The following is a 12,796-nucleotide window of genomic DNA, read 5'->3' as shown; positions in this document are numbered from 1 at the left end:
TAGGTTGTTCACATTAAACTAGTTCTAAAGACGTGGTGCATTAAAATGAGTGTTGATGTGCTGACCAGGGATGTAATTGTTCCTACTATATACATCAGTGCATCCTGTTGCATTTCCTAGTGTTTTTCTTTTTCTACCAGGGAATTGCTGGAACCGATGTTGCTAAAGAAGCTTCTGATATTATCCTTACGGATGACAACTTCACAAGTATTGTAAAAGCAGTTATGTGGGGACGAAACGTATATGACAGCATTTCGAAATTTCTTCAGTTCCAGCTTACTGTCAATGTAGTAGCAGTAATTGTCGCTTTTACAGGAGCATGCATAACACAGGTATGTACATTGGTAGTTACAGCTAATAAATGCTGTAAATATCATGAAGGACTCTCTTGAATTCAACTTTCTGTTGTATGCTAGCCTGAAGAATGTAATGCTCTTCAAAATGTTAAATGCCTTTAATAGCTGCAGTTTGTTCGCTTATGCTGGAGGGCTTACGTTTCTGTCTTTATAGGATTCTCCACTTAAAGCTGTGCAGATGCTGTGGGTAAATCTGATAATGGACACATTAGCTTCTCTTGCCTTGGCGACAGAACCACCAACTGAAGCTCTTCTATTACGAAAGCCTTATGGTAGAAACAAACCTTTGATTTCTCGTACAATGATGAAGAATATTTTGGGTCATGCATTCTACCAACTCGTAGTGGTCTTTACGCTCCTGTTTGCTGGTAAGAACACTGAAGCTTTGCCAAGCTGTAGGGAGATGAAGTCTTAAAAACTATTTTTTTTTCTTCTAATTCTAGTATATGTTCTATCTATCTGTGTACGTGTATAAAGCCACCAATTTAAGCTGCTGATTAATGTCTTTTATACACAGGTGAGAAAATTTTTGATATTGATAGTGGAAGAAATGCACCTCTGCATGCCCCTCCTTCAGAGCATTATACTATTGTCTTCAATACATTTGTAATGATGCAGCTTTTTAATGAAATTAATGCCCGGAAAATTCATGGTGAAAGAAATGTTTTTGAAGGAATCTTTAACAACGCTATCTTCTGTACTATTGTTCTGGGAACATTTGTTGTGCAGGTGAGTAACTTATTGCTTACCTTGGAAATGCTACCCAACTAATGCTTATGCAACCAGATGTTTTATTTCTGCAATGTGAAGAATCAGCAATGTCACACTATTAAAAATAATAATAATAATAATAATAATAAAAATAAAAATAATAATAGTTTTCAATTCTTGCTTGAAATTGTCAAAATCAAATGTTGAACTACTTGTGTATACTTTTTGAATTTTCTTGTCCTTCTGTGTGATCCCAGTGTTCCAGTCTTTTGACAGATTTTCAAGAGGCTGTATGTTTCTCTTACAGAAATCAGTTGTCTGTATTGATGCTGTTGCTTTAGGTCTTATTTTGGCATGAAACACTGATGTCTGGGGACCGTTAGTTGGTGCATCAAGGCAGATTTGTAAGAGCTGGCTGGTTAAATCTCTGTTTATTAACATGACAAATTATCTGAAATAAATCAGATCCTGGTGTTGAGAAAGACCAAGTCAAAATCTAATTAAAGGAAAACAGTTGACACAAAATATTTTTACCTTCGAATTAGCCTTTATGTTTAATTAATCAATATGAATAACAGTGAAATAACCAACAATTCGATTTTTTTATATTCTTACAATTTAATTTTTTTCATTTTCACACAGTTTATTTTGGACATGAGTAATCTAAGGTGTAAGATGAATCTTAACTTGGAATTCCTTAGAATTAACCAAACGTCTAACAGTTCAAGCAATGTAAATGTATGCACCTCTTCTTTGTGTAAAGTTGCTTCACTTAATCTACTTTTAAATTTCTTCTGGAGAATCTTTCTCAAAACCTCTTCTATTTTCAGTCATAAGTGCAGCAGACGTGTTTTGCAACAAATCCAAATACATAGAAATTATTCCTGCCTGCAATTATGTTCCCTTTATCAGGGATTCATAAGGGGCTTATCTTCCTATATAACTTAGTGCTGTGTTTTTTCATAGTGTCTTATTCTTTGTTAATAAAATAAGATACTCCTGGGCTTTCCAGTGTCAGGAGCCCTATTTAATGGCTGATACTGTCTCCTTTTGACACTTGCCATGCTGCTTGAATGTTTATTCTCCAGGGCAGTATTCCATGCATATAGTTCCTATGCAGTGGGATACCTTGCTCATTAGAGTCCATGCAGCTTGTTCTAGTAGTCAGTGGGAATGTGTTTAACTTGGCTTTCAGATTTCAGCTTCTCATCACAGTTTGTCATATAAACTCTCATGCTTAAGACTGGGGTATGTAGTAATATTCTGTTGAATGATTTCAGAAATCGTGTTTGTGTTTTGCATATCTAAGACTTGCATTAATCATTAGTTAACTTGGTTCTGAGATGGCTGAACTAAATTTGTAGCATCAAGTACACGCTGTAAGTGTTAAATGAAGGGGGAAAAGTGTAAGGACAAAGAAGCAAAAACCATTTTTTTCTTTTTGTGTACCATTTGAAGAAGAAGAATAAGTTCTTAAAATACTGAGAAAATTGCTTAGATTTGGAAATATAGCTCAAGCTGCTGAGATGGTAGAAGTGTGCGCTTAATCAGATAGTAAGTCCAGTGTGTTAATGCAGCGTTGTCTATGCTGATCTTGAAGCTTCAGGGAGTTTTCTAGTAATATATCACTGATACATGTTTAATGGTATTGCTCTTCACAGATAATTATCGTGCAGTTTGGTGGAAAACCTTTTAGTTGCTCAAAACTCTCAATTGAACAGTGGCTGTGGTCCGTTTTCCTGGGCATGGGAACACTACTCTGGGGCCAGGTAAAATAGGTTTTTTTACAAATGTCAAATCCGTTTGTGTTAATGAATTTGTATTTTTCATGTAAAGTATTTTACCTTAAACATTCTGATCTTTGAAGTGGACTACGTAAATTTGTAGAAATTAACAGTAAATGCTGCCTAAATTTATCTAGGTTAATAGCTAGAAAGTCTGTGGTTAGACATTCCTTACTATGACTTGATTATTTAGTTATAAGTCATAACTGCATACTGTGTCTGGTTTGGGACAGTTAGGAGGAAGTTTTTTGGACAGGTTGCCCAAGGAGGTTGTGGATGCCCCATCCCTGGAGGCATTCAAGGCCAGGCTGGATGTGGCTCTGGGCAGCCTGGTTGGTAGTTGGCGACTCTGCACATAGCAGGGGGGTTGAAACCAGATGATCATTGTGGTCCTTTGCAACCTAGGCCATTCTATGGTTCTATGTTTATGTTCAGTAATTTTTAACTAGAAGCATCTGTAGTTGCTTTTGAATATGAAATTGTCTTCAGCCAGATAAACACTAGAAGAACTTCGATAAGAACATAAGGCAATTAATATGCTAATGTTTCAGTATATTTAATGTGGTGTAGAATGGTTTTCTTGAAAAATGAGAAGTTATTCCTGCTAGTCTTTTTTGTTTAAAGATATCCTAGAGTAGCAAGAAATGCAGCAAAACTCAAAAGTTTTCTCTTTAAACTTCATTTGCATAATTGAAATATACTTTTAAGCTTACTGCATTTTGATTCTTTTCTTTCTTAGGGCTTCTTTGCTATTGCACATGTAACAGTGCTTGCAAGGTTATTTACATGAAACTTTAGAACTCTGTGTAGTTTCTCATTAGTTAATGACATGGTTGTCTAAATTCTTCATACCACATGAAGAGTTTTCCAGTACAGTTTCTTCCCTTCTAATTTATAAAGAATATCTTTTTCAGGATGAAGTTTAGTTGTAAATGAATACAGAAATGCATATTCTAAATGTGGGTATAAACTTTTTAAGAACGTTTTTGGAGAACTGATTATTTTTTAAAAATTGAAGAGAGTCATGCTGAGGTTTAAAAGTAGCCTTAAAGAAAGTCATGTAGCTTGAAATATCTTTGATTCCAAAGCATCCTGGAAAGGCAGAGTTTCCCTGCTGCAGTTCATGCTGCTCTAGCATCTGATCATAGTGAACGAGCTTTTGACTTTCTGCTAATAGTAGAAACTGAAGTCATAGTAACAATGTCAGTATGAAAGGCAGTTTATCTTGCTTTTGGAGCAGTCTTTTTCCTCTGCAGCTTCTGAAATGGTCTTCTAGATTAATGATGCTCAAGGAAAGCAGGCTTGGAACTGATGTGGATCTGCTAGATGGGATGTATCAAAAGATGATTCTCCTTCACTACATAGTTCAACAGAATAGCCCTGAAGGTGGGGATGAAAAGGAAAGCTGGAACAGACACACATAGCTTCTCTTTAGCTTCAGCTACATTAATTAATTAAAAATAAGTAGCAATTTAATGTGAGCAACTAGCAATTTAGTAGTTTTATATAAGGGTTTTGGAAACATCGCTTGCAAGTGGATCAATACTGTTCAGGTGACAAAAGAATGCCTGCCTCTTCTATATTTCTGAATAAGCTATGATTACTTCTCAAAAACATTTAATTAGGTTGTAAGAAAACTTAGGCTTATGCAGCCATTCAGCTGGAGTGTTGGCTCTACATTGATACACTTATCCCATTTACGCCTTTTTTTTATTCGACTTCGCTAATCATATATACAGGATGTTATATTTAAACATCTATTATGTTCTTTTTTTTCTTTTTTTTTTTTCTTCCATTAAAATAATAATTCTGATTCATACTTCTTATTCGCTGTTAGTTGATTTCAACAATTCCAACTAGCCGCCTGAAATTCCTTAAGGAAGCTGGTCATGGAACACAAAAGGAAGAGATTCCTGAGGAAGAGCTAGCAGAAGATGTGGAGGAGATTGATCATGCTGAGCGAGAATTACGTCGTGGTCAGATCTTGTGGTTTAGGGGCCTAAACAGAATACAAACTCAGGTATGGTCTTGGAAAAGGTAGGATGCGGTGCGTGTTAGGAGGGAAATCAATCCTCTCGATCCGTTTTACTAAGGTGGCAGTTTTAAATGGTGTGGATGAGACTCTCGAGGGGATATGGATGACTGTAAATCCCTCAGGGTTCTGTTTTCTTCTGCTCTAAATTCAACTCTTACCTCTTTATCTACTGTATTTAAAAAAAAAAAAGTGCCTTTTTTCTTTACTTTTTGTGTGCTATAGATGGGGATGGTCCTCTCTTGTTCTCTTCTCTTTCTCTCTCTCTCTTGCTGAGCAAGCTGTCACAATCTCTGATTCCTTGCAGATGGATGTAGTGAATGCTTTCCAGAGTGGAAGTACCATTCAGGGGGCTCTAAGGCGGCAACCCTCCATCGCCAGCCAGCACCATGATGTAACAAATATTTCTACCCCTACACATGTAGTGTTTTCCTCTACTACTGCTTCTACTACTGTGGGGTGTGAGTGTGTGTTCCTAAAGTGCATGAAGTTAACATTTCCTGATTCACATACCTAACGTTTCTCATTTTCTCCTTAGTACTTAAACTCATCGTTCAGGCTTTTCATTGAGCTTTTTCACAAAGTGGAGTCCTCAAGACTTTTTTTTCTTAGAGGGCTGAGAACAGGTGGAACAATTGCAACAAAAGACTTTCACTTGAAAGCTGTGAGCCTGCACATCCTGTGCCTTCATCCATTCGTGTACAGAAGAATGTTTAGGATAAAACAGGAAAACTGTTGTAAATTTTCGAGTATATGCCTTGAAAGGCACCTTATATGGGTGACTTCTGTTGAATAAGCAAATTGATTAAGTGTATAATCATAGACCTAGTTTAACTGTCTTGCACTACGCACAGCACATGATATTTGAAAAGGTGAAGAAACGGATGGAAAAGCAATGCAGTTTTAAAAATATGAATGTAGTTAGAACGTGGAACACTAAATGCATTTTCTTTGTAGCTTGTGAGGAACTTCTGAGTCTCTGCTTTCAGTGGACTTTTTTTTTTTTTTTTTACTGAATAACACAACTTTCTCAACATCAGGATTCAGGTGGCGAAACAAGGCTTCTTAAATGCGTACAAGTCAGAAGAAACATAGCTCATGAAAAAGAAGAAGGGCTTAAGGACTAAGTAGTGAAATTTCTGTTCACGTTTGAAGGGTTTCTTTTCCTTTCTAGGTTCTTCAAACAGCAGTTCATAAGCCATCAGTAACAGTACAGTTCTTGTCTCACCTCAATTCTGCCCTCTTTATATTGTGCTCTAAGTGGCATTTCAGTTTCAGCCTTCCTCTTTGTAGAAGCTAGAGATTTAATTACCCTCATGTAGGCTTAAATTATGGAGTCTGAAGATGTGTAACAGTTATAAATATTAGCTCTCAGTATTCAACTATTATTGAAATCATTTTCCATCTTAGTTATGTATTATATGTTTAACTGCCCTCTCTAACTTCCTGTAGACCAGTTAAATAATTGTTTTTTAAAATAACTATGAGAAGGCTTCTTTTCCCCACCCCTGCCCTGCTTTTTAAGCTTTCAGATTACCAAGTGGATGAAGATCCTTAATTTCAGGAACTGCCTTAAATGTTTTCTTCTGATTTCTTTATTTTTATGGGTTTTTTTTTTTTTTTTTTTTTTGGCATGGCCAGAATTTCTGTGTTAGCTTGCACAAGCTAACTTGTTCTCCCTTGGCGACACAGATACTTCCCTAGCCTGCAAGTGAGCAGTATTGAGAAGTTTAGCTCACAAATTTGCATGCCTGAAGCACACAAAATGAAAAGTAGATTTAACAGTAAGGATATGCAGGATTGCATCTCCTACTTAAAATGGTAATGAGTAACCTGTATCCCTAACTACACTCAAGAACATTAATTAGACATTGAGAACTCTCTAGAGAGCAACTTCATGCCATGCTGTCATTTGAGCAGAACCTAATGGGTACTGCATCATCTCATTGCATCAAATGACCAATGCAAATACAAACCTACAATAGTAAAAAATTAGTTTTTGATCCTCACTGTGAAATACAGCCTTCTGCTGTTCCCTCTTGGAGATCCTCTTTTGATAGCTAATGTATATTAGTGGCAAACAGATAGGTTTGTTCATTGTTGTCTTTTTTGGAGCTGTTAGCTGGAAGATAGTTCACATATATTGAGGTTGCTACTCCAAAGCAGCCGCCTGCCCAGGAAGATTTGGAGTGCTTACTGCATTCCTTGTTGTTCTGGTACCTACTATAGGATAGGCCTGATGATATAAGAAATGGTCCTGCTTGCTCCTCGCTTATGCAATTTTATAGTTAGCTATCTATCTCGTTATCTTGAGTAGCTGAAAATAAAGCCTTAAAAATGCTAGATGTTCCCCTTTTAAGTGTAAGATAAAGTGCTGGTAGTCTGATTCTAATCTTCGTGGCCAGACCTTATGAGGGTCCTGGGTTCGTAGGATCATCCAGGGCAGTTGTTTGTCTTTTGTGAATCACACTTTTATTGTGGATATTCTTCTATCCTTATGCTAATTACAGCTCTCCTATTTAGCTAAAAAACTGTTTTTCATTACTGCTCATGTTCTAACATGCCATCTGTAAGCAATGAAAAACTAGTTCCATGAGACAGTCGTATTTCATTTTGCCACTGAAATCAGTGGCACAGTGGGATGCAACATGCCAAATAAAGGCATTGTAAACTTTCAGTCTGACACTGTCACTCCTACTGATTCACTTGGAAAGTGACAAGAGATTTTATGCAGCACTCTGGATTTGTTTAAATCTCACATAACATGCAAACTCTTAAAGTGTGCTCAGTTTTTCATGTGATAAACAGTAAAGCATTAAATGCTGCTGTAATGATTTATCTCTCAATCACACCAACACTGTTTCCTGTTCTCTCCATTTTGAACATTACGTATCCTTCCTGTCCTCTTGAAGTGATTTTCATCATCAGTGGAGCCCAGTGGTATACCTGCAGTATGAAAATGTGGACTTGATTGCTTTTTAGTAAAATTCTTAATGAAAGTTGGGGTGGGGATAGGGGAAACAACACCTATTGCTGGATATCAAAGAACGTGGTCGGAATCAGTGTGGTGTAGAGTTACGCTGATAACAAACTTGACACACTGCTGCTGGAGAGTCCTCTTCTGTTTGCACTAAAAGGATGTTTGGTGTATCTTAACTCTTCTGAAGTCAACATTCCTGTCCTGCTTGACCTTCCAGCTTCATTCCTTCACTCCAGATTGCTTCTTTTTTACTACTAAGGAACTCAATGCATCCTGTATGGAAGCAGTAATCCTGATTTACTTCTTGAAACAAGTCATCTCAGATGTCCTAAAAAATCTTTTAAAATTTGACTTACTGTTCTGTAACAGTAAGTTGGTCTGTACTACAGAGTTTTGCTCTGCTTCTTATTATACTATGCAGAACTTTTTGTGTACTTTCCTGAAGACTTACTCAGGTTAATTAAAGATGTTGAGTATTGAACAGGCAGAAGCTAACAGAAGTTGGAGAATGTGTTTTAATCAAAGTATTGGACAAAGGGGTCGTTGGTTTTCTATTAAATATTTTATATAAAGTCAAGAATGAATCCTGAATTCATGTAGTTGGTCAGGGAAATGTGGAGTGCAGGAGAGGAGGTGTAGGAGCAGGTGGCTTCATCCTTCAAATCACAATTAGAAAAGTGTAAATTTCTGTCATCTTGGACACACACATTTTGTAAAATGAACTTGCACCTTTTTCCTATCCAATTTCATATCTAATTTCTTTCTGAAATGCTTGTTTATGGTTTCTGTAAACTTAGTGTTCTGATTTGCACATGTTAGTTAAACAATGGAGAGACTTGAAATTATGTTCAGCCTGGGAATTTTATCCATAAATTCAGTGGAAGTTGAAAACTCAAATAAGCTAAAACTGATCACCTGCTTCTCTTGTATTTAGTGCGGCTTGAACAGTCTCTTCCAAGTTATAACCTGTTGTAGCTACATCTTCAGTATACAATACAGCATTCAGTTTCCTAGTTCTGATGTTTAGCTTCCAAATCATTAGGTAAGAAACTTTCTCCAGTATGGTAGATGGGTATATACTCGAACATTTACAGCTGTTTATAGTTAGTCATATTATCCTTTTTTTGCATGAATTCGTTACTGTCTGGTCATTGTGACATTGGCTTACACATGCTTGGCTTCTTCATAGTCAGTTGACATCCTAAACTCCCAGCATGAGAATTAGTAACTCTTCTACCCTTTAACTTATTTTCAGCCTTTTCCACCCCCCTCAGTATTCTATAAAACTCACTGAAAATGATTTAATTTGTGAATAAGTAATTGTTGGCCTCATTTAAAAAAAAAAAACAAAAAAAAAACAAAAAAAAACTTAGCCCATGTTAAGTAATTAAACAATTCTAGTGCCATGTCTGAATTTTAGGCCCTTCGGCTCCTTGCAGTATTTTCACAGTTTCTATTCCTACTCTGTAGACTGGCAGTGCTCTACTGAAATGCTCTTCATTTTTTACAGTTTATTGCAAGTTCCACTGCATCACATACAAATTCGAATCACTCATGTCTAGCTGTTTGTGGACTCAAACTCATAAGAACCATGTCACTACCAGTAAATCCGCAGCATGTTAACAACTTTTTTTCTTTGTTTACAGATACGAGTGGTGAATGCATTTCGTAGTTCTTTGTATGAGGGGCTAGAGAAACCTGAGACACGAAGTTCAATTCACAATTTTATGACGCATCCTGAGTTTAGAATAGAAGACTCCGAGCCTCATATTCCCCTTATTGACGATACTGATGCTGAAGATGACGCTCCAACAAAACGCAACTCTACTCCCCCACCCTCTCCCAATAAAAATAACAATGCGGTTGACAGTGGAATTCACCTTACAACAGACATGAACAAGTCTGCTACCTCTTCATCCCCAGGGAGCCCGCTACATAGTTTGGAAACATCACTCTGATTGTAAGCTGAATGTTAACACACTAGCTGCATTGTAAAGAAATTGAAACTGGGTCTCTTCACACTTTATGATGGACAAGATGAGATTCTTGTCTTGGACTTCAACAGAAGACACACTTGTACGAATGTAGATTTATTTTTTTAAAAAAAGCTTTCTGCCAGACTGGAGGGTGCTTTTCTGGGGGTGGGAGTAATAATGAACTCTGACAGATGAACAGTAACTCGGCATAAGTGACCTGTGGATCATCTGTTGTACTTAAGAATGGTCCTGAACAGTGTGTTAGCAGAGCTTTAGTTTATCATGATCCTTTTTTGAGGGGAAGGCTGGGAAGGGCAAGGAGGCCCTGGATTGTTGAATTGATACTTTAATTTCTGCTGTTGGCTGTTAATAATTTGGATTATTTATGTTTATAAATGATACAGATCTGTTTACAAGGTTTGTAGATACTTTTTTGTTCCTGTTCATAGATGGGAAGCTTCCTTATAAATGATGCAGAGAAAAATAATAATAAAAAAAAAAAAAACTAGTCCTTCAAATACTGCTGTATTTTCAGGAAAAGGGTGTTTCTATTGAAACTGTACTAAATTTTGCCTGCAATTTACCTTGTTAAATATTGTAGATAAATTGCTGATACTAATAGCCAAATAGATAACACTAATGCTTTGTAAAAACATGAGCAGTGGTGTTCTAATGAAGTTATGGCCTCTGTCCTGATTAGTTTCTTAAATACATTTACTACTTAATGGTTTTGAAACAACTGTTTAATTTTTAAAAATTTTGAGAAACTTACTGAATAACTTTTGTTCAGAACTTAGTAGGATTGTTTAATGCAGGACATCAATATGTGATGGAACTTGCTTGAAATATTTCTGTTATCTCGGGCAAAATGGATTAAATCAAAATACATCAGAATCTTAGTCCTTTGTTTTTGTCTAAACATGTTAGTTTAGTGCTGTCTTGGTGAACTGTGAGTGGAACTGTGATTTTTTTCTAATCTATAAAATCCTTCATGCAGCATGAGGGCTGTTGGCATTTTGAAAGGTTGTTAGTGGGTAGCATACATGTTCTCCTTTTTGTTTTTGAAACTTGTTTGTAAACATGAATAAACCTGCCCTTTTGTTAAAATAAAATTGCAGCAATGGTTTATTACAGATTTTTATTTTTTTTTCCCCTCAGCTCCATCACAGGAAACACTGAAAAGTGCTCTCTTGTATTAGTGGTTAAAACTACTTTTAGCTACAATTTCAAGATGGTAACAGCCCCACTAAAAGCAGTACTGTGGGTAAATGGAGTTGCGGTGGCTGCCTCAGAATGAATGTAAGATTAAGGTACTCACAAGTCTTCGCTGAGCCCAAAAGATACTCCTTGCCAGTGAATAGTCTGGCTGAGATTCTGAGATATAGAGATTTATAAGTACATCCCTTTGTAAAAGGAGGAAAAGAAGAACTGACCGATGGCACTGGTGAAAGTACACTTTCCACTTAAATAATATGCACCAAAACGAACCTGCTAGTGATAGACTGGAAAAGCCACGGTCTGCCTCCGCTGCATTCTTTAAACAGCTGAGGATGGTGGAACAGCGCTGAATTTCCTATTGCTGTGTTTTCCAGGTCCATTACAGAAGAGCATGAGTTTAATACTGCGGTTTCTTTCCAACAGCTCTGTGTTCATAAGCACAGTATTTGCGTGGATCATTTTTCTTCTTTCCCAGAGTAGTCCGTAATATTGAAGGTTTTTGTTTTTTTTTTTTTTAAAGCGGTCCCTTGGGAGGAATTACATTGGTAATGAGGGAGGAGATAATGATACTAGAGCAAACTGCAGAAATGAGCAGGTTAAGGAGACAAACTCGAGCAGATCTTTTCCTTTGTGGTGGGATAACTTCATGCTTGCGTTTGTTCTTCAGTGGCTAATGTTGAATGTGTAGCACTGTATCCCACTGTCAACCACATCTGAATTCAGTCTTTTCTAGTTTACTGAAGAAAATACACTGAATTCTAGGCAAGGGGAGTTTGCACTTGACACTTTGTATAGTAACTTCTCCCACGTGTTTCTAGCACTTCTCTCACTTCAGATTTCTTACCTAGAGTGCTTGGTGGGGTATTCCTTTTTATGTACGTGGTTTTTCTCCCTACTACTGAAGTCAGATAAACGTCGGTTTAAAATGTGGAAAATTTCTTTACCCATAACAGTACGCCACCACGAGAGGAAGAGTCACTGTATCATAACTCAACTTGATTTTGAAAACAGACTTTAGTTTTTCCCTCTTCCAGTTGTGCTCATGACTGCATTGTATCTTTCGGAATAAATTCTCCACGTAAGACTTTTGGGGGACAGGGGAGCAAATGTAGGCTTTGTACATCAGTGGTCCCTCTTGATTCTGTTAATATCAGTGTGCTGTTCTTTATAGGAAGTGTAAGTAAATAAGGAAAAGTTGTTGGGGGGGGGGTGGATGGGGGAGGGAATGCTTTCTTTGTGATCTCAAGAAATCATAACATGTTGCCTAGATTATGAAATGGTTATCACTAAGCTACTGAGGCCTTCATTGCCTTTCTGGTTGTAAGGTTTACTTGTCTTTATTGTAACTGAAATAAATAAATGTGCTGTTCATCTCAGTCTGTATGGGGACTGAAATTCTTGAATGTCAGTACAGGACTGATTTAAACCTGAAATGTATGCTTATTCTATAAAACAGCTCTTACTGCCATGACTTTAAGCTCATTCCTTTTCAAGAAGTCAGAGTATACGTGGTATTATGATCAAGCAATAGTAACTAATCTGAAAGTAGTTCTATGCTGACTTCTGTTTGAATTCAGTGTCTTGAATGGGATGTCTAATATATTTCCTTATATGACAAATCTCAGGACACTTAACGTTGGTTTTGGAGGAGTTGGTTGTTTTATAAGTGGTTTCATTTTTTTCTATATTGATCGTGACAGGAGGAGGAAAATCCTTCAGCGTGGAATAGTCTGAAGAGA

General features: G+C 36.8%; 1 protein-coding gene across 4 annotated transcripts in view; it reads left to right on the top strand.

Annotated features, from left to right (window-relative positions):
- ATP2B1 (ATPase plasma membrane Ca2+ transporting 1) overlaps positions 1-10,951 on the top strand; it is a 64,065-nt gene extending 53,114 nt beyond the window's left edge. For 3 of the 4 annotated variants that reach the window (XM_085222683.1, XM_085222671.1, XM_085222674.1), the window contains exons 16-22: positions 141-332; positions 511-724; positions 874-1,085; positions 2,729-2,836; positions 4,689-4,871; positions 5,191-5,277; positions 9,510-10,951. In XM_085222683.1, coding sequence (XP_085078809.1) covers positions 141-332; positions 511-724; positions 874-1,085; positions 2,729-2,836; positions 4,689-4,871; positions 5,191-5,277; positions 9,510-9,821 — 1,308 coding nt within the window. In that variant the 3' untranslated portion in view covers positions 9,822-10,951. The remainder of the gene's footprint in view (positions 1-140; positions 333-510; positions 725-873; positions 1,086-2,728; positions 2,837-4,688; positions 4,872-5,190; positions 5,278-9,509) is intronic. The other variant, XM_085222691.1, reaches the window with a different exon arrangement.
- The last annotated feature ends 1,845 nt before the right edge of the window (positions 10,952-12,796 follow it).

The sequence above is a fragment of the Meleagris gallopavo genome, chromosome 1 (genome assembly GCF_905368555.1).
Source record: "Meleagris gallopavo chromosome 1, MGAL_WU_HG_1.1, whole genome shotgun sequence".
Taxonomy (NCBI): Eukaryota; Metazoa; Chordata; class Aves; order Galliformes; family Phasianidae; genus Meleagris; species Meleagris gallopavo.
The sequence above is the reverse complement of the archived record's forward strand: the minus strand, read 5'-3'. Positions and strand labels throughout refer to the sequence as shown.